Raw genomic sequence first — 20,866 nt, forward strand, 5'->3', positions numbered from 1 at the left:
AACCTGGAGGGATCAAATTGGAAATGGACCCTGTTCACTCTTCTTCCAGGATAAGACACTGTCCCTGTATGGCTTCTTCTACATGAGTGGGCATATCTCTCTTTCAATATAAATATGTGATTCCTACAATGCACCAAATCCAAACTGAGTAAGAACATGTTGTCTTTAGATCTACAGTAGGTGTGTGTAAAAATACGTACTAGCATTTTAGAGCACATTCAAAGTGATTGCTAAGCCACAGTGAAAAACGGTCAACAAACAATGAAAGAACAATTTTACTTGGCATTTTATTCACTTAACAGAAACATTCACTTATCAGGTATCACTGAAGTGCAATTTACAGAACTTAGCAGCAAATTCACATATGTAAATTCAGATTTGTTTTCTTTTGTTGTCTTTTTTGTTTCTTTTTTTTTACAAATATTACAAATGTACATCCATTAGTACAGTATTGCCATTCACTCATGCGTGTTATGTACAGAATCTTCACTAAAGAATTACTACTGAGCAATTTCTCCTTTGCTTCAGGAAATGCTGCGTGTAGGTCACGTGTGCTTCTGGGATGTGGTCCCATCACACTCTACCGCTGCACATAATGAGAAGAAGTAGACATTTAAGGTCATATTCAACCCTAGTGCAAGCAGGTGCAATTCCATCGCCTTCAATGAGATCAGCTGATGCCCACTTGCAGTGGGGACTCTGTTTGGTCCCTACTACTAAATTCGTTCTGGCAGCTGAATCCAGGATTGCATTTATATATTTCTTGCAACAAAGGATAATTCAATCCCACCACATTTTTCTTTTTGTCCTTAAAAATAACCAGGCACGGTGTTTTGTTGTCACAGTAGCTGCAACACCAGCCTGTGGAGCTATATGCATTAGTTAAGCTGATGTCATGCCAGGGCTGGAGGAGGATAGATGAGGGCAGGCAGATGTAAGGAGAAGCCGTCGAGGTCTCTTGTATGCTAGATAAAGACTAACTTGGAAAGGAAAAGTAGAAGACATTGCTTCCTCCTGCCTTGTGGATCTCCACATGAGAAACCTTGCTCTCATCTAGTTGCCCTGTGGTTTCTCTCCCTCAGTGGGAGCAGGCGGAGCCCCTGGGACCACCGCTGCCAGTGTCACCTCCAGTCATGGCCCTGAGCCCCTGCCCTCCCACTGCCCCTCTGGGCACCTTTGCTGCCCAGATCACACTGGAGGTCTGCACCAGTGACAGCTGTGTTTGTTAGAGGACGGGACCGTGTGGAGGTACCATGAAGCTCCAGAAGGTGCCAAAAATATTCTGAATATTAACCAGAAGAGCTGACAAAGTGGTCAAAGTACTGACAAAGTGGTTATCACAAAATGTTTCCATTATTGAAACATCTCAGGCTTTTGTTTGTTTTTGTTGTGTGTTTTTTTTTTTTTTTTTTTTAAACTATTTCTACCCTACTTTTTGTTAAATATTTTTGGTAGTTAATATGGAATGTGTTACTTTGCTGAAAAGGTTTCTGGAAGGGGAGAGCTTTGTTTTATCTAATTTAAAAATTCTAGTTTATCACAATTGTTTTTATACAAGACACTATAGATACATCTTGTAGTTTATAATCTAAAAATAAAATCTCATCAAAATACTGTACCTATTCTATTGTGGGCATCAATAAACAATGTATTTACTGTATATGGCTCTCCAAACATGATAAACCCTATACAAAGAGCATCTATCTTTATTGATAGGAAGAGTTTCCCGTGTAAAGGAAATTACATGGAAAAATATGAGCCTTGTGTTGTTTGAAAAATAACTCAGCTTGACAGTTCTGAGAAAATACCAAGACAATTATCACAAATCAGTAGCAGCGTGTTATATACAGATTTAAAGAGAATCACAGGAATAAAAAGAAAACAGTAGTTATATACCCGCAAATCCTGTTATTTAAAAATCCAAAAACTGAAAGAAATGTACAGGGCGTTTGAAAGTTGGTTCTGCAGTGGGACTATCAAAGATCAGTTCTCCCATGACTGTGTCTTCTGCATTCTGATGAACTTTGAGATGGTTCAAAGATGAGATTATACCACACCCAGCCACATTTACGAAGAAAATATTTAACTGATGGGTGCTACTCGTCTCCTAACTGAAAAACCCCACCTGCTTTTCAGGCTGCAGATGAACATGAATAACAGCAATACTTGGCATTTACACAGAGCTAGAATCTGAAAACTCTTACATTGAGTAAGACCTTACCCAAGCCAGTAGTTGCATCTGCTGCACTTACATCAATTGGACTATGTGGGGAGGTGAAACTCACTGCAAGTAACAGTGACAGAATCTGGCTTACACTGCTGCATATGACCACAGCACTTTGATCCTGCCAAGTTCCTTAGATGTGAAGTGGGTAAGTATTATTATCCCCATTTGACAGGTGGAGAAGCCGAGGCAGGAAAGACCCAAGTGTCAAATGTGCTCTCTTGTTTGGGATGTCTTAGTTGTGGCTACCCAACCTGGTGTTTTTTCGGATGTGTGGAGCATCCTGAGCTCACACCCGCTTAATTAGAGCTGTGGGTCATCAGAAGCTTGGAAATCTGAGGCTCTGGGTCCTGGTTCCAGCCTGCCTGATTTTAGGCAGCTACCTGAAGCTCCAGAGCTAGGAGCATCGTCACATTGGTCTTCGCTGGCAGCCCCTGCAGAGCTGTGCACCCCCACAGGCAACGCAGGGTTGAATCACCCTCTTGACAAGCACCTGCATCCCAGCTGGTGTCTAGAGGGCATGTGTGATCAACTGGGCCTGCATAATTAAAATTTGCAGTGTGCAAAACTTGTGGCCAGATTTGAAGATTTGGTGGGAAGTGGTTTGTCCAAGGCGTCAGAGGGAATAAGTGTAAAAACCAAAGGAATCCCGACGCCCAGGTTTGTGCTTAGAGCCAGCAGTGGAAAACAGAGCTTGAAAATGCTGCATATCTTTGAGGCTCAAATTCTTTCTCACAGATTTAGGCAGCTAACAGGATGATTTTTGCATAGAGGTTAGACACCTTTTTTGTGGATTATTATGGATGCTCTGAGACCTGCTGTCACACCATGTGCCTGGGGTACTTCCATCTTTGCTCACTATTTTCCATTATTCAGTGATGACTCTTGCACTGATTGTGTGAGGGAAAACAAAGCCTATTTTGGATCAGACAGGTGTCCCGCTAACACCTCAAATCAGTAATAGCCAACAGCAATAAACAATGAAAAGCAAAATGTTTGTGGGGGTGGCATTACAATTTGGGCAGGTATATTCCTGGGATAAAAGCAGTTTTCTAAAGTTGAGTTCAGTGCATCAGCACATTTCTATTTACGTAATTCCAATACAGAATTAAAAGCAAATATTCCCATGGAGGTTGCTATTAAATCTCAAACTGCTTCAATTCTCTCAGCTCACGCATCCTGCCTAGCCTTCTCTCCAGCTGATTTGATCCAGTCATGTAGCAAAGGTGTCAAGTGATTTATACAGTTAGTAGGAACTGATCTTGCTCTGGGGGTTTCTTCACCCAGGTGCCCAGACCGGCTTTCTGAAATGCTTTAAACAGCTGCTGCTTGACAGACTGGTATGTCTGAGCCACCAGTTTTGCCTCGCTGTACACTGACGGCATGTCTCCATGGCTTGGTATTCGTGTGCTCAGCTGTAGAACAAAAATCAGGGAAGGGGAAAAAAATAAAAGAAAAATAAAAAAATCAACCGATGAGCCAAAAGAAACAGGAGGCCTCAGTAGCTGTATAATCTTCCTGTCTACATTTCATAAGCAACAATCACTGTGCTTTGTGTGCTTGCTTTTGGTTTAACAACAAAAAACCAGGGAAGCAATAAATGCCTGTGGCATGGGTTTGAGCCATCGCGGAGAGGAACAGGGTAAACAACTTTGCCTTGGAGTGGGCATAGGCAGTAGCAAATCTTGGTGTGTTTTACAAAGGCAAAACCTTACTTTTCAGTTAAGATGATTTTTAGTGACAAAAAAGGGAAAAATCCTTTCTGGGGATCTTTAAAGAATGCGCTCAGTTTAGCCTGGGAAGCAGAGCAGCTCAGTGCTTCCAAGTAATGCCAAGAGGCACAAGAATCCCACACTCCCCCCTTTTCCTTCTTCAATCTTATTGTTGGAAATACTGTGAAACCTGCCCAACACAGAGCAGAAATCAGGCATCAGGGTTCGTGCTGGTGCTGGAAAACTGAGTGCTCTGCTGGGATCCCCAGAGCTGCCTGCCGGGAGCTGCCTCGGGAGCCAACGCCACATGTCCACCGCCCCTCATCACCGGGAGCACACACGCGGCAGTGAGCAGAAGGACTTTGCAGAAGGACTTCACTTTGCAGAAGGACTAAATAAACAACCTCCTCTGACCTGTCCAAATCTTAACAGTGCCGAACCAACAGTGAGGCTCTGACATTATATGAAAGAAACTGAAAATGCCTTAGAGCAAGCAGAGGGGTGAAAGTCCAATGCTTACAAGCCAGCGAAATAGCATACTGTAAGAAAATGCACCCTCAAAGCACAGCCTGGTGAGCAAACAACACTCTCTTCCTTCTCTCTTAAAAGGAGAGATGCTGAAAGACAGATTAAAGGAAAAGGTGAACACACAGCCTGAAATGAGCTGATATGGTCTTCATGGTGCCAGCACGCCATGGGGCTGCGCTGGCCGGGGGTGTATCGGTCCAGCCAGCAAGGGAGGGTGATGCTGCCATGCTTGTCCTCATACCTCCCCACCTGCCTGTCCATTGCCTTCCCGAGTGACTTCGTTGCTGGAAGTGGCTCCAGACTTCCCTGCCATCACTTTGCCTTGTTCTTTTCCACTCATTTCCCAATAGGAAAAGGGTTTTGGCACTTAATAAAATACTTTTTTCTTGTTCTTGTCTTCTCCCACTCTACATGCACTCCAGGACAATTCTCAACAAGCTTTCTTACAGCAAATTAAGATTCTAGCAGTGTAAGTAGGTGGGATGAAGAAACAGCTTGCGTTTTCCCTGCTGCTTCTCCTGGAAGTGGTGAGGTCTGGCTAACCACCTTGTTATCTATGTCCTTCTCTCCCCTAGCACTTCCTTGAAGGGTCAGGCAAGAGGACAAATGGTGACTCCAGAACCAGGAATAATGAGGGGAAAAGTTCTTTATTCCACATCAAGCTTCTTCTTACATGTCCTACATCCCTAGGCTCCACCCTGTAGTTTTTGGCCATCCATTTGTCCTGACGTTGTCTCCTGTGGGAAGGAACTGAAGTGTGAGGGCAGGTTGACTTCAGTGCCATTTCAAATAAGGAGAGTTCATGGCTATCTTCCCTAGAGAAAGCAGGGATGTCAAGGGGTGATGGCCATTTTAATTAAGTACAACCTGTAGTTTTAATGCCATTAAATTGTACTGCTGCTGAGTATAATGAAATCAGAGAGCCTTCAGCACCTGGCCACTCACCTTGAGAGGAGCAGCCTATCATTGTATGGATTAATCAGCACATCTGGGAGAGTGGAGAAGAGAAGGGGAATGGGCAATCCATAGCACCTGCTTTAGTCAGCTAACTTGGGTGAGATTGGGAGTGGTTTAGGTTGGGAGTTTAAACCCCTGTGGAATAAGGAAGTGAGGTAGATGCCTGCAAGGTGATGAGAAATACTTCCCTCAGACCTCTAAAACTTAGTGAGTTGAATACTCCCCTTTAGAATCAAAGGGATGCTTGGGGTGAGATGCATAAAAAATTACCCAGTTGTGCTTGTATGGACACTTAACACTCTCCTATGTTTTGACTGCTCATCTGAGCATGGCTCCATCACCAAGGACAGCCAGAATACTCATCTCCCCTCCAAACTCACCTGGTTTTCTGCCCTTGGCTTTCTCTGGACTCTCCTCTCCCATTGCTGACCCTGCAGGCTCTCAGCTCCTGGTCCTCTCCCAGGCCCTACCAGGAGGGATGCAGGACACCTGCGGAGGCTGCAGCTTCATCATGACATTGCTAAACAGGGTTGACTCTGTGGTAAGGACTAGCCCACCTAGGGCTGGCAGCACTGCATCAGACCCACCTTGCCATGAAGCTTTGCCCACCGAGTGAAGAACATGTGTTTGCAGAGCCGTGAGGGACTCCCGCAGTTCCTCTTCCCCGTCATGGCATTGATAACCTCCAGGTCGGTGTTCCCCACAATCCAGTTCACACTGAAGATGGGAGATTTTCCAGGCTGCCGAGCATCAGCGTGGCTAACCCCTGACAGGAGAGAAGGACACCAGTAACATCCAGTGCTCAAAATTGTCAGAGGCTGCTAGCACGTGTTGGGTCATTGTGGCACATGAGACATCCTTCGGGAAACACGCTGGTGTTGTGCACTGCACGTGCATGTCACCATTGGTTAAATGTTACCAGGCCAAGTACCCTAGAGAGACATAATTTAGTGATTCCTATAGATCTTTTTCCACCTTGCAGACAAACCTTTTGTTAGCCTAAGGAAAGCCATTAGATTGTAGCGTGTGCTATTGACAACAGTGTAATGGTTGCTGAGTGAAATCTTTCAGAAAGGCTTTAATGGGATAGCTGGTTTTTAAAAGGAACTAAGCAGCAAAGTGCTTTTGCCATGAGTTCCTCCAGGTGAGCTTTCCAAGGTCCAGCATATTTATCTGCTATTAAGTGCTGGAGCCTTTGCTGTTATGGGAAGTCTAGATCACAGGGGGTATAAATGGGGGATAAGAAAATAGAAAACATGCATTTTATCATCACAGAGAGATTATTAGTCCCAAGTTAATAATGACCTTGTAGACATCACAGACCTAAACAGAAAGTTCTTGCTCCTGACCTTGTGCCTGCCTGCAAGATTCCTACCCTGTATGGGTGCAACAATCTCTTCAAGAGCTAGTTAGTGTCCTAATGGCAATATTTTGGACATCTTTAAGTGGAATGCATCTTATTTAATTTTAGACAGCTACAGTGATGATGCTTTCAGTCACCTGGGGTGACTGCATGACCTTTGTGTCATTCACCTGGCCAATTTTGGACATCTGAATCACATACTGGAGTCCACTACCTAGATGGGTGAGATCTCCCTTGGCTCCAAATGCAGATCAGGGCTGCAAGGTCAAGCGTGGGTGTGTATGTGAGAGAGTTATTTTTAACCAGGTAAATTCCTGTCTCTTCTTAACTATTTAGTGTAGTTCAACCTTTCCGTGACTCCTGTTGCTTTCTCGTTTCTTATACCTGAAACCAGGGAAGGATTAGTCTTTGCAGGGAAATACGAGGAATAAAGAAAGTGGTTGGTTTATTTTCCAGTGCAGGATAAATGTAGCCAAGTGAGCTCTGAATTGCTCTGCTCATTAGTGCTTTTGCGAGCAAAGAATCAACACTGGGAGCTTCCAAGGCTGGAAAAGATAGAGTGACCTGAAGCAGTTTGAGTATTTTGGAAAACGTGGGCATTAGATGATGCATCTGGATCCAGCCATTGAGTCTCTCTCTACTAATTTACTGTGTGGGTCACTAGCCTGCAAACCTGGACAACAAAAGCCACTGTGAGGAGCAGGCAGGTGGGGACCATGCTGGTGGGCAGGAGGTGCCTGGCACTGATGCCCTGGCACAGGCCAGCACCAGGACTGGATCTCTGTTTCCAAATGGCAGCTCCCACTTCAGCCCCTGCCTGCAGCAGCTCCAGCAGCAGCTCCAGCAACAGCTCATGGTTTGCACAGCTTGATGGGACCTGCTTTCATTGCTCCTGGGTGGAAAGGCAACAGAGAAAGGTCCTTTGCATTTTCTGCTGAAGGGTTTCAAAGAAGTTTTGCAGAGAGGGAGAAGTACTGATACAGGCTGTTCAGAGAGGAGGAGATTAAAGAAGAGGAGATCAAAGCCCTTCCTTTCCAAAGTGCCCCTTCTCGCTCAGGTATCTAATTTTCGGAACAGATGCACAACATGACCATCTGCTGATCTCAGGCACAACAGGAGGAGTTGGGAGCTGGTGGGAATGCAGCATCCGTCACCGTGTTAAAGATGCTGAGCTGGGTAAGTCCCTCAGAGATACCACAGGAGAAGCAGAGGGCTGTGCAGGGTCAGTTGTGGCGGGGACGCTGCCCCTGTAGGCAGCTCCTGCCTCCTGCCTGGAGCATGGCAAGCAATGTCAGTGAGAGATATGCTCCCTCTCTCTTCCTGACCCCTCTGCCCTGGGAGGGACCTGCGAGGGCCAGCTGGAACTGAGCACGCATAGAGAGAGAAAGGCGGCCATTGAAGGGAAAAAATAATATGATACAACCGCTTTGTATCGATGGCAAAACTGGAACTGCAGAAATTATCTCCCAGTCACTGGGACTGAACTTGCTACTGTGTATAGAAGAAAATGACAGCTAAGTCATAACCTCACCCAGGATTTGTAAACACATTCATGTCGTATTAATACCTCTTTCAATTTTCCCCACCCCAAGATAACAGATCAGCCTGCATCTAAAACTCCAGTTCACCTAGGCAACAGGATATAAACCGAGAGCTTGAAAATCAGATAGCTCTCTGGTGCTATTCAAATACCTCTACATAGAACAAGAGGCAAACAGATCAAAATCAGCTCTTTGACACTATGCACCACTCTCCATCGAGATAGCACCCAAAAGCTTAGATGACTTGAATGCCAAAAAACACAACAGCAAACATCCTGCTGTGCAAAGTTGCCACAGGCCACTAAATAAATAAAAATGTTGTGAAAACACTGACCAGAGGGAAAGAAGGAAAGGCTGCATGGAGGACAGAGCAGGCTGTGAGTGCCCATCAGATGGGGACTCTACACCCCTGCCCAGCCTGGGACCTCCCTCTGCTGTCAGTGGACTACTCTGAGAGCCGGGAGCTTGCTCCGGTGCCTGGAAAACCCTCTGTGCTGGTTCGGCTTTCATGATTTCTTTTTCTAGCTATCACATGTAAGCACATGTATTTAGGTAAACAGAAGATTTTTTCACATCATTTTCCGAATGCCAAGAGAAGAGACTATAAAGAAAAAAACATGAGACTCATGACAGATGCAAATATAGAGCCTAGATATATTCTCTGATTGTTGTTTTGATCTTTTTTTAACAGTTCTTTCATGTTTTTCTTTTGACAAATAATTGTTCTTATTTTATTTGAAAGGTAATACCCAAATAATCTAGATCATTTTCTCTCCTTTATGTAAAACATCCTGCTTAAAACCAACACAACAAAGAGTACAATAGGAGACTGTAGAAACTGGAAGGAAAAAGAACAGTCTTTATACAAATAATATGAACTTGAGTATTGTGGGATATGAACTGAAATCTGTTCTCATTGTCCTCAATCTCCTAGTGAAACCTCATGCCTCTTCAGGATACCCTTTAGAATGGCCTCAATCTTAAGAGAACAGTAACTAAAAATGGCACAGGGCTTGCTTTCTTCTAAAAAATACACCCAAGAGTAATCCCAGTAAATGAGTGGATTTCCAACTGGCTGGGATTGGTGTGAGTGGAAAACCTCACTGATTATTTTTCTGTGGGACCAAGGAGTTATCTTGGGATATCTCATCACGCATCATGACTCTCCTCTCCATTGAAATGTTTGCATTGCTATGATCAAGTGACAAAATAATTGGCATCCTTATAATTGCAGGATTCCTGCAATTTGAAATATCTGGCTGGCCTGATCTCTGAGATGAGTGTGGGAGATGGAGTTGCCTGGCTGAGATTGCTGAGGTTTGGTCTCTAATGCATTTGGCATGGCTTTTGCTAGGTGCCCATCTCCTTAGTCACTGGATATGCTGCCGGCAGTTTTCCAGGTAAGAGGCATGCAGCATAAGCCTCAGCAATATAAGTTTTAAGCAGTATTGGCTCCCTGGGATTTGTGGGGGAAGGAAGATTACAAATAATGGCTTTAGAAACAAAAACAATGTAGACAGAGAGAGACAGATTCCTCCCACTGCTTCTCCTGGGCTGAAGAAAACCCACAAACACAACTGAAAGCAAAGCAAAAGCTTTTCCAAACAGAAGTCTCTGGGAAGGAGGAAGCCAGCCATGAAACATGCAAATATTTAAAGTGACACAAAGGCCCTGCTGATGCATTTCTAACTCCCTTGAAAACTCTGGCAATGACTCTTGGATGTAAATACACACCTGGGCCAAGTATGAGCCATTACTTTTACTCTGCAAGACCAACCCAGAAAAGCAATAGCTGTTCTGTGGTTAAATCTCTTATTAAATCCCTTATTGCGTTTCCAGTCCTTCAACAGTTCAAATGGGTTTCCCTGGACATCCTGCAGACAGTGAAAGTGGGTGTAATTTTGATCTTAACGTATGGGTGGACTTACAATGAGTTAGGGCTGGCACAGGATGAGATCAGCTTCACCAGTGGGAGATGACATTCTGGCAGACAGGACTGTGTTGCCAAAGTAACAGCCAAGTTCGGGAAATCGGGAAAGTTTTCCTGACCAGCTGTGAGTCCTTTCCTCCCTCCCATGATGTGGTGTGGGAAGGAAGAGGGGGCTGAGTCTTGCCCATGCTGGACCAGGACAGGAGGGACAGGAGGGGACACAGGGTGGAGGAGGGGTGTGGAGCACAGTTTCCTCCATACTTGCATTGCACAGGCTTTGGCTATCTGCATTGAAGAGTTAAAAAATGGGGATAAGCTGTTCAAATAAGGATAAGGCTTTTGACCTACTCACCTCATAACACGTACATGCACATTACACTTGCCAGATGTACTAAACCACACAGAACCTGAGAATTTCCCCAGTGGCTAAACTATCACTTCTGCCTCAGCCAAACTAATTTTGTCACAAGGACAGAAGAACATGAAATAAATAAGGGATAAAACATCACTCTCCTGACTGAGGAACCTAGAGGACTTTGAAAGGCAATGGTGTACTCCACTAAAGGATCCTGATCTCCCAATTCTGTAACCCTGACAGTATATTGGTGTCTCAGGGAATTCTCCTGAAGAACAATTATCAAAGAGTAAAATAAGGGTCTAATCCTATGCAGAACTGGTGGCCCTTAGCACTCAAATGCCTTGTAAGGATCTGCAGGCATTCAAGACTTTGTGGGATTTTGCTAGGATGAGGCCAGTCAGCTGCTGCCTGGCTGGGGGTTAGGGAAGTGGGAGTCAAGGAGATGGAGAGAAAATGACCAGAGATCTGGAGTAGGGACAGGGACTGGGAAGGAGAAGTCGTGACAGTGAGAGTAGCCCAAAAGATAGCTGGAAATCAAAGAGATGCTCACACGACAGGCTGCAGCCTTGTTAGACGGCAGCAATGCCTCTCTGAGGTCTACTAAGCAGGCAGGGTCTCCTGCATGAACAAACAGCCCTTTTCTTACAGCCACTTGCTCCAAACATGACAGCTAGCAAGCGGTGAAGGAGCAGGGGCTCCGAGTGAGGGACACTGGTGGTGGGGCTGCATGCACGGTGCCAGAGATGCGAGGGCTGGTTCTCCTGACTCCACACATTTGTGTGTTCGCTGGGCGAGGGAGAGCAGGACGGGAGAGAGTTAAGCCTAAAATTTGCTGAAAACTTCCTCCCTGGTTTTTAGAAATCTTTTTCTTACTCATACAGGTTTTTTCCACTTTGAGCATTCTTTGTACAGTGTTTGTTTTCCTGGTCAGCTTATATCCACTACTGATCCTTTTTGTGGTCACTGCATATGAAAAAAGGAACTGGATTTAAATGGATGAGTTTCTTCATTCTACAAATTCATACTCTGCAGGAAAAAAGAAGGCATGAGCTAATGGTTTACTTACTTACAAACAAGTAAACTTTCTTGTTGGTGACCAGTACAATTAGTGATGGGAGAGGGGGATCATTTGTCTTTCAGGCAGGTGTTTGCTTACCACTGAGAAGCAGCTGATTGCGCCGGTATGAAGCTGGCAGCTGACCAATGTCTTCTATTCTATGGCTCATTACCCGGGAAAGGTGACCAGTGTGGTACAGGCTTCCCACAATGATGCTGTGCAAGTACATGGGTTCGATGAAGGAGCTGAGGAGAGCACCTTGGAGCCCAAGGATGTTCCATCTGGAAAAGAAATTCAGGAGCAATAAAACACTTGGGTGGAGGAATGGCCACAAGAGAGCTGCCCTAGGAAAATCAGCAAAGGCCAGCACACAGGTTGGAGGGATGAGGGATGAAACCATTCCTGTCCCTGTCCTATGATGCAGGAAGCACCGCATCTTTGGGTTATTATACACGCGTGGACTGATTGCCCCTCTACGATGGTTTTAGATTGCTGTGATGCCACTGACTTAGGGGATGTATTTCTGTCTTGTGTTATTGCAAACAGAGGCCTCTTGTTGAGAGGTATTCTTTATAAAAGCATTTTGTGTTTGATGAAAGCTCATTTAGCATGTCTTAGGTAGAATTTTAATTTTTTTCTGCATCTATAATTTTACACTTGTAATGGTAGAGCTAAAATGAGAGCTTTTGTTATTCTACCTTTATTTACTGTTTGTAATACATTAGTACCATCCCCTAGTTATACAGCCAAAATAACACATGACTTAGGTGGCCAAAATTCCTACAAAATTGTTGTCAATAATTTCCAAAAGCGTCGCAGGCTGAAATTTCTATGTAAAAATGATCATGCAGATATAAGGACATCCATAAGAATCAAATCCTGTTCCTGAAGAGAAAAAAAAAGAGTTACTCTTTTAGGCAATTTTTTTTTAACCAATAGTTTGACCTGCTCTAAAGTGTTGAGAGTCATGGATATGTTTCACCCTGTTACTGTCTTAAAGGTGCAACAGAGTGAAGGTGGAAACTTTGGGGCCTTCAATCTGTTATTGACTGTAAACTCCATACTCTGATGTTGGATTAGTTGCCAGAACTGTTCTGCATTTTAATAGCCTACGAATTTCTGCATCAAGCTAGGCACAAATATGACAGGATGCTTGCTCTAAATTCTTCAGAGGACAGGTAATCAGTTAAAAAGTGGAAAAATTAAAAAGGAGAAAAAAGTCATGAGGCAGTTATCTTCTTGGCAAACCTATTTAGCTCAGCTCATCTTACAAGAAGTTGTTCCACACCACACAAACACTAACATGCTCTCTTACACTTGGATAATATCTTTATATAAGTCAAACACTGTCAATCTGTTTGAATAGTTTTGAGTTCAGGAGTTCAAACTGAAAACACTTCAGAAAATTTAGTTTTGGAGAGCGTATTTTGGCTCATTAAAAACCAAAACACTGGCAACATTTGGAACTTTGTAGCTGACTGAAGGAAAGGGTAAGAGGTGCCTGCAATTTAATGCAACATCCAGTGGCTGCCATGCTAAATAATGTGTTTAAAGCGCAATCTCCATCAGCAGCAAGCATTATGTAGCTAATTTCTTACATCATTGTTCTTTTCATTAATTAACATTTCTCAACCGTTAGTGCAATTATTGCAGTGCCTCTGTGCTGTATGTCTCTTTTCATGATTAATAAGGAGTCATTATATTTCCCTTTCCTGAAGCAGTCAATTAACACGGAATACTTTCCATTAATTACTGAATGTTTAAAACCAGCATGCTGTACCTGGAGAGCAATCTGCTCTAGGAACCTGTGACACCAATTGCTTTAAAAATTTCTCTTTAAATTTTATTCCAAAAACACAAACAATTTAGCTTGCTATATTAATTTGCCTCTGAAGCAGGGCTGTGAATGAGAAACATCTTTTAATCTCATGCAAGAAAAGGCAGCCATCTGGCTGCTGAGGATTTCAGAGTCAGTCTCTCTCCGTCTCCCTCTGTAAATGCAGGTCATTAAAGTAATGTGTTCATCTACATAAAACTCAAATGGAATATAAAAGGTAATATTTATATACAAACAATTTAGTCCCACAATTTAAACAGTCATTGGTTTTATGAAACATTTACTTTAGTCGATCAGATTTGCATAACTTCATTTAGGGAAAAAAAAAAGTGTGGTCATTCCTGCAAATAACATCACTTTTAAAGGAAAGAACTAGCTGCCTCTTTGAGTAAATATCTTATCATGATGCAAAATTAATAATGCAAGCTTAAGAAATAGAGTCGAGTTCAGCTAACAGTACTATGCCTCTGACCAGCTTCTAAGGTGAGTAAAAATATTAGACTGTGATATCTTTGTCCAGATGGAAATTTGTAAGATATCAGTGTTTTTTTAACATTTGACATTTCCTTAAAAAAAACCTTGTATATTTGATTGAAGGAGAGAAAAAAAGCAGCTAAACAGAAAAACAACATATGTTCAACAATATTTGAATTTTAGCAATATGCACATCACAAGAAACCATCCAAGCTTTATTTACCAAAATAGGGGATTGTATTCAGATCATAAATTACAAGGTAATAATGATTATTTAATTTAAATTCTTTGCAAGGAACCTGCCTTTTCTTTAGAGATATTTCTCTGCCTAATTCTGAACATGTTCATCCTAGGGAAAAAGGGATTCGGATGTTAATGGAGTTACATTATTAGAAATCATAGTATAAGCATGATCAGGTCATCCTCTATGTATTAAAAGCATTTCATAAACATTAATTAATTCTCACAATGCTACTGTGAGGTAAAGCCCCACTTTTATACACCCTGGGGAATCAAGGCAGAAAGGCAGTATGATTTTCTGAAGCCTGCTGCGTTATTTGGAGGCAGACCTGGAGTCTATGGCTTCTGGATGCGATAGTTGTTCCTCAGGATAGCCCTGTTTTCTCATCCCAGGCAGGTGTAGGGGGCAATGAAACTTCTGTATCAGCCATGCTGAGTTTTGACTTCAAGGCAGAAGTAAATACAAGACAAATTGGACAGAGGGGCCAGACCAAAAATACAAGGGAGAAGAAACATAACAAAGAATATAAGGCATGAGAGCAAGCCTTGATGGGTAGAAGGTGGTGTAAAAAGAGACTGTCCCAGAACCAGACATCATCCAACAGTAGGAAGGACAGAGAAATCAGAAAAGGTGCTGACATCGAGAAGGCAATATTCGGTGGGGACTGCTTGCTGGGTCTTCTTGAGCAATGCTGAGGCTGGTGTCCACCATGGTGGTGGTGGTGAAATGGGAGGAGGGTGATGGCACTGCCACCTGCACACTGGGCACTTCCCAGTTCGACACAGCAGTGTTTTAGCAGCATCCATTCAGAGAAGAGGGATGAAAAAGCAGAGAAGGAACTTTGCTTTCAAGTCTAGCCCAGGTTCAGCAAATTGTTGGCCAGTTGTTTCTTTCTGGAAAGCAGCCCCAAGCACCCACATGAGTCCCACTAGGTCAGCACAAGTCCTAGAAAAAGAAAGGTCCTGTGCTGAGCTGGCCAAAACAAGACTTTCGCACTGCTGTGCTGCTCTTGTCCTTCAGAGCACAGTAAAAGCACATTGACAGGGGAAATTTTTGGTTACCCATTCTGCTTCTGTTATGTGGATAAAAAGACACACCTTGGAGGACAGCCAGTTCAGTGTTTTGCATAAACAATAGATTTAACTGACATATATTTGAGGGAAGGTATCTTTCATCATGTACATTGTTGATCCCTTGACCAACACACATGGCTAATGTATTGACTTGATCCTTTGATACCTGAACATCTATGTCAGTAGATGATAGGGGAAGATCTGTCTGAGCAACAATGAAACTATCAATAAGGGTGTCCATTTTTGAAGGAGCTATTTCTCTGTAGTCTAATTTAGGTCCATGAAAGTAGCTGTGTTCCCATCTGTAACAAAGTGCTCTCTTCAAATGTGGCTTTTCAAAATAAAATTATTATTCAGAGCAATGCAGTGTTACATTTTGGGTCTTCAATATATCAAAGTGACTTTTCTTGCCATTAGGAAATATGCTGGATCATTCTGAATTTTCCTAATTGTGCAAGATTTTAAGGGCTGTTTTCAAGGGCACACATCTCTCTAATAACTTGTATGCTGTGTGTGGCGTAATAACCCTTCCAATAAAGTGAAAATCAGCCCACTTCTCCCTTAGTCACAGATCTTATTTAAAAACCCCAAATCTTCAGCCAGCAAGATCAACAAAACCAAATGTCTCCCCTTTTCACTTAAATAAAGGAGCTTTTGGTGCTTTAAATGGAAGGAAAGTATACCCTTCCTTTTGTTCAAACAGCAGATATTACTGCACTGTTTACAAAGACAAAATCCCGCGTCCGGTTTTCAATATAGATAATCCTTGAATAAATACATTTTTGCCTGTTTGTCAATCATGGAAATGCCAGCGATGAGCTGGGAGGCATCCCAGAACAGCCTTTCTTTAATCAGATGCCATGCTCCCTCAGCCCGGGACATGGGGCGGGCCGGGGCTGAGCCCCTGCAGAGCCCCCACGCTCCTAGCAGCCCAGGACCACTGGCGAGGTGTGCAGAGAAATGTGTCGCCAAGTCATAACCACATCACAACCTCCACACCCACATGCTGTAGCATCATCTCACCATGCAAGTTGGCCATGGCCCCTCCCGGGACCAACTGAAATATGAACGATAAAAATACTGAGGAAGAGGCTTGGGGACAAACCCATGGGGCTGCAAAGGGCTGCAGTCTCACTTAGGTCAGCACGTGGCTCCTCAGCCATTGCTGAGATGTGATGTGACACCTGGAGCCCCTTCACTGAGTATTTCCAGCATCAGTTTGCACACAGCATTACTCAAAGCTGAATGCTGACACGCTCCTGCCCTTGAACACCTTCGAAACTGAGGTGTGGAGAAATTTGCACGATGCTTCAAAACATCTCAGGGAACTGTGTCCACCTGCCATTGAAGCTTGGTGAGACTGAAGTGTCTCCTCAGGACCTTTGGAAACCTTGCCCATTAAAAAGCACTGCTGATGAATTTCAAAGCTTATTTTGTTAAGGCTTTTTACAAAAAACACTTTTTTTTTGGTCATTGTTAACAGCTTTAAGTCTTACCCGCTTGGTGTGTTGTTAACCTTCTGTACCACAGTTTCTGTTACCAATATTTCCAGCTATGCTTCACACAATATAAATTGTTATTCCTGGTGGCCTGTGCTCAGCAGAACACCTGTGGTGTTCCTATTTATATGACCATTTAGCTATTATTGGTTTGGAAAGTGGAACTAGTGCATTAGTTTTTGATCTGTATTTTAGCAGTAGGTGGTTTATATATGTTTTCTGGAACATACCTTGTGGTGAAAGATTGAAATTGAAATCTCAGTCACACAGAAAGGGGTTAAGAGAGAGAATTACAAATCACGTACACAAATCATCTCTAATTGAAGATCTAGCTGTGTTAATTGATTTTCATTTACATTAATATGTACCTTTTGAAGTAGCTTTTCTTATGAGTTACCTTGTCAGGCTGAGTCTTCTGTTAACAATGGCTCTGGTCGACAGGCTAACACTAAAATAGATCTAAGAATGTCAATTTCTAACACTGACTTTTAGTCTTGCATTTTTATATGCTACATTTAAATACAGCTTAATGTGCTGAACTCGTCTTGTAAAATGCTACTTCAGACTCCCACTGCTAAATCCTGAAACTGTGCCTTAAGACTACATTACCTCGCAATACTGTGAACATATTCTCAGTAAAGATTCCTTCCTATTCTCTAGTTCATGGACCCAAATAATCCACAAACCTTAGCCATGGGACATGAGTAGACTGTCAATGCTGTAATGCAAAGTTTGGCGGTCCTTTGTTACTGTTTGTGTCATCTTACAGGTGAGGTATAATTTAGATGTTCAAGGTCTTGTTTAACCTCTGGGCTTAATGTCACTGTTTTTGTGAACTACAAGGAAGTGTACGACCATTAACCTGGTGGCAAGAAAATACACAGTCTTTTAAAGGTGACCTTTTGAGAAGCAATAGTAAGAAAACAATTTTAAGGCCAGAGCTTACTAAATAAACACTGAATTCTGGCTTTTATTTGCTGTATAAAGACAGTGTTTGTGAGGATTGTTCCCTCCAAATCCTGCACCCTGCAAAGTATGTTCCTCAAGCCTGCACGCTGCAAGGGGACTTCTGAAAGAGGACAAGTGCAAGAGCTCATGCATTTACAATACAGTCTATACACTGTTGGTGTGTGTAGATGCACGTTTGATGCACAGAAGCTTGACATCTCTCTGAAGTAAGTACATGAGCCGGCAGTGTGCCCAGACGGCCAAGAAGGCCAACAGCATCCTGGCCTGTATCAGAAATAGCGTGACCAGCAGGACCAGGGCAGTGATCATCCCTTTGTACTCTGCGCTGGTGAGGCCACACCTTGAATACTGTGTTCAGTTTTGGGTCCCTCACTACAAGAAGGACATTGAGGTGCTGGAGCGTGTCCAGAGAAGAGCAACAAAGCTGGTGAAGGGTCTGGAGAACAAGTCTTTTGAGGAGCGGCTGAGGGAGCTGGTGGTGTTTAGTCTGGAGAAAAGGAGGCTGAGAGGAGACCTGATCGCTCTCTACAACAACCTGAAAGGAGGTTGTAACCAGGTGGGGGTCGATCTCTTCTCCCCGGTAACTAGTGATAGGACAAGACGAAATGGTCTCAAGTTGCCCCAGGGGAGGTTCAGGTTGGATATTAGGAAGAACTTCTTCACTGTAAGAGTCATTAGGCATTAGAACAGGTTGCCCAGGGAAGTTGTGGAGTCACCATCCCTGGAGATGTTCAAAAAATGTTTAGATGTGGTGCTTAGAGACATGGTTTAGTGGGTTTAGTGGACATGGTGGTGTTGGGTAGAAGGTTGGACTTGATGATCTTTGAGGTGTCTTCCAATCATAATGATTCTATGATTCTATGAGTCTATCAGCTAGATACCCAGTGAACATGCTCTGCCCTGGCCACAGTGTAAGGTCTCCAAGTCCTCTTGCTAAGGTCTATCAAGGAAGAGGGTCTTGGGGAAGAGCAATGCACTGCAGAACTCTGTCTCTAATGCAACACTCAGATAAGAACTATTTTTTAAAATAAACATTAGTCTTGAATGTTTGGATCAAGATCCTCATAATAATTTGCACATGCATGGTAGCAGAGGTGATCTGTTGACATAGGACCTGGGCATGCCTGTTTATGCTATAGGTCTGCCGTGCTGTGAGACGGTGTGGTGGCCTTCTCTACATGCTCTTGCACTTTTCTGCCAAACCACAGGGAACGGCAATCACTAAATCTTTCTGTGCAGCTATCTGGGGGAGAACACCCTGCTATTTTGGATTGGCTGATGCTAAGAGAAGTAACGTCTCCAGTTTATCTTCATGGAAGAAGAAGGGACCCAGGTGCTGCTAATGAGATGCATAAACTTGATGAGCTCAGAGCATAGAATAGGGAACTTTATACAGAAGGGAGGTATGTGTTGTCAAATCAGGGGCATGGTGGGCCTAGAGGATGAGCTATGGTGGAAAGAGACTAGCTTGAAGCTCTGACAGTGTTCCCATGAGTCAGAGGACTAAGTGTGTGGAAGGGAAGGCAGTTTCTGTACTCTGTGTCAGTCTCTGAATTTTACCTACAAATCTATCCAGAGGGGGGATCGACTTGAGTAAGAGAAGTGCATAGTTCTTTCATATTTTGTCCAGTCTTTCATATTCCTTCTGCTGTAGGAATAAGAAGTAGAGAAATTTGGAAATTCTTGTTTTATATATGCATGCATTTGATTGTGTGAAGTATCACCTGCAAATCTGGCATACACATACACACTTTGTGTGCTGTGGGAAGCCAGCAGTGTTGTGCAGGGGAGAGGAGAGGCTCAGCACTGGGCTGGCTTTGTGTAGCTGGAGACCGTGTCACTGAAGGGGACACAAAACAGAGAGCCGGTGTCCCTGAGGCCCCACGGCACTAATGGGGTGCTGCAAATCCCAGCGCTGCAGCTGGTAGGAATCTGAGCACCTCTCAGTCCTCACTGGTCTGAACATTTCTGGGGGTCCAAGACAGAATTTAGTACTGAACCTTCCTAATGTTTGGTTACTGCACTTAGGTCCTCAAAGGGGAGCTGAACTCTAGAGATATCATTGTTTTTTTACCTAAATGTGTGTGCTTGTGTGTGTGCATGCCTGTGTGTGTATGTGTGTACATATGTCAATTTTCCTTCAAACATTGGTCTGCTCCCAAACAGCAACTGCAGAGACTTCCACCACCAGCAGCATTAACCTTGCACGGACCTTCTAATAAGCAAAGGTATGAGCTGCTCCTGTGTCCAGCCTTAGTGTGAGAAAGGGAGAAGAAAAGAGGTTTAATTTGACACATTGTATGAATGGGTTTGCTGTCACAAAAAGCCTAAATTCTCTTAGGGCTATGAAGTCTCTGTTGACATAAAGGTCTTCATATAGGTTATGATTAGCATCAAGAAAATGTTACGAGACAAATTTTTCCCCAAACAGCTGATCTTTTTCAAAATTATTTGGCTCATGATGTTGCTGCTTTTTCACAAGTGTATGCAGTGTACATTACAGAGGAAAATGAAGGACAAAGTGTTAGGTGTTACTGTAATTAATGAACTATGGGTCTAAAGAACGTGGTTTAATCCTAAAATCCATGGCACTGAGAGGCTGAACTCACTTCAGCTGCATTGTGAGACTCACAGAAATGGTGAGTGTAAAACCTAACAGTCTCTTAGGGTGGGTTATCTGGGGATTCACAGAGCCCAAACTTTAAATTTGCACATATAAATGCATAGGTTTTTAAAGCCAGAAGGAACCACCAAGATCTACTCTGACCTCCTTTATAATGCAGTCACAGAATTCCACCTCGTAATTCCCTGCCTGAGCCAAATAACATGAGTATTCATGCCAGAAGTGTTTGTGCTTTAATTCAGTAAGGGAATAGGTATGATACCAGGCTGTTTATCCTGCAATCTCAACAAAGCCACAGAGCCCAAATAATGCATACCAAGCATCAAATTCTCTCAAATTTGTGGTGATAGTAGTAAAAATTGCTAAATGCCTTTGAATAACAAATAAATCTGATTAAACCACTCTCTGGTTATGGCTATCCTGTGAGCAAGAAAGAACATAAATTTTTAGATACATGATTTATAGAGTTTTATTCACTTT

At 43.2% G+C, this 20,866-nt stretch overlaps 1 protein-coding gene across 1 annotated transcript in view; it reads right to left on the reverse strand.

The window, feature by feature from the left end:
- Positions 1-3,462: 3,462 nt before the first annotated feature.
- Positions 3,463-20,866, reverse strand: part of LOC104169466 (double-stranded RNA-specific editase B2-like) — a 44,957-nt gene continuing 27,553 nt past the window's right edge. Inside the window, exons 5-7 of the mRNA XM_009710386.1 lie at positions 11,770-11,951; positions 6,009-6,187; positions 3,463-3,639 (exon numbers count right to left, since the gene is read on the reverse strand). Of these exons, the coding sequence (XP_009708688.1) occupies positions 3,463-3,639; positions 6,009-6,187; positions 11,770-11,951 (538 nt within the window). The remainder of the gene's footprint in view (positions 3,640-6,008; positions 6,188-11,769; positions 11,952-20,866) is intronic.

The sequence above is a fragment of the Cariama cristata genome, unplaced genomic scaffold, assembly GCF_000690535.1.
Source record: "Cariama cristata isolate BGI_N322 unplaced genomic scaffold, ASM69053v1 scaffold19971, whole genome shotgun sequence".
NCBI lineage: Eukaryota > Metazoa > Chordata > Aves > Cariamiformes > Cariamidae > Cariama > Cariama cristata.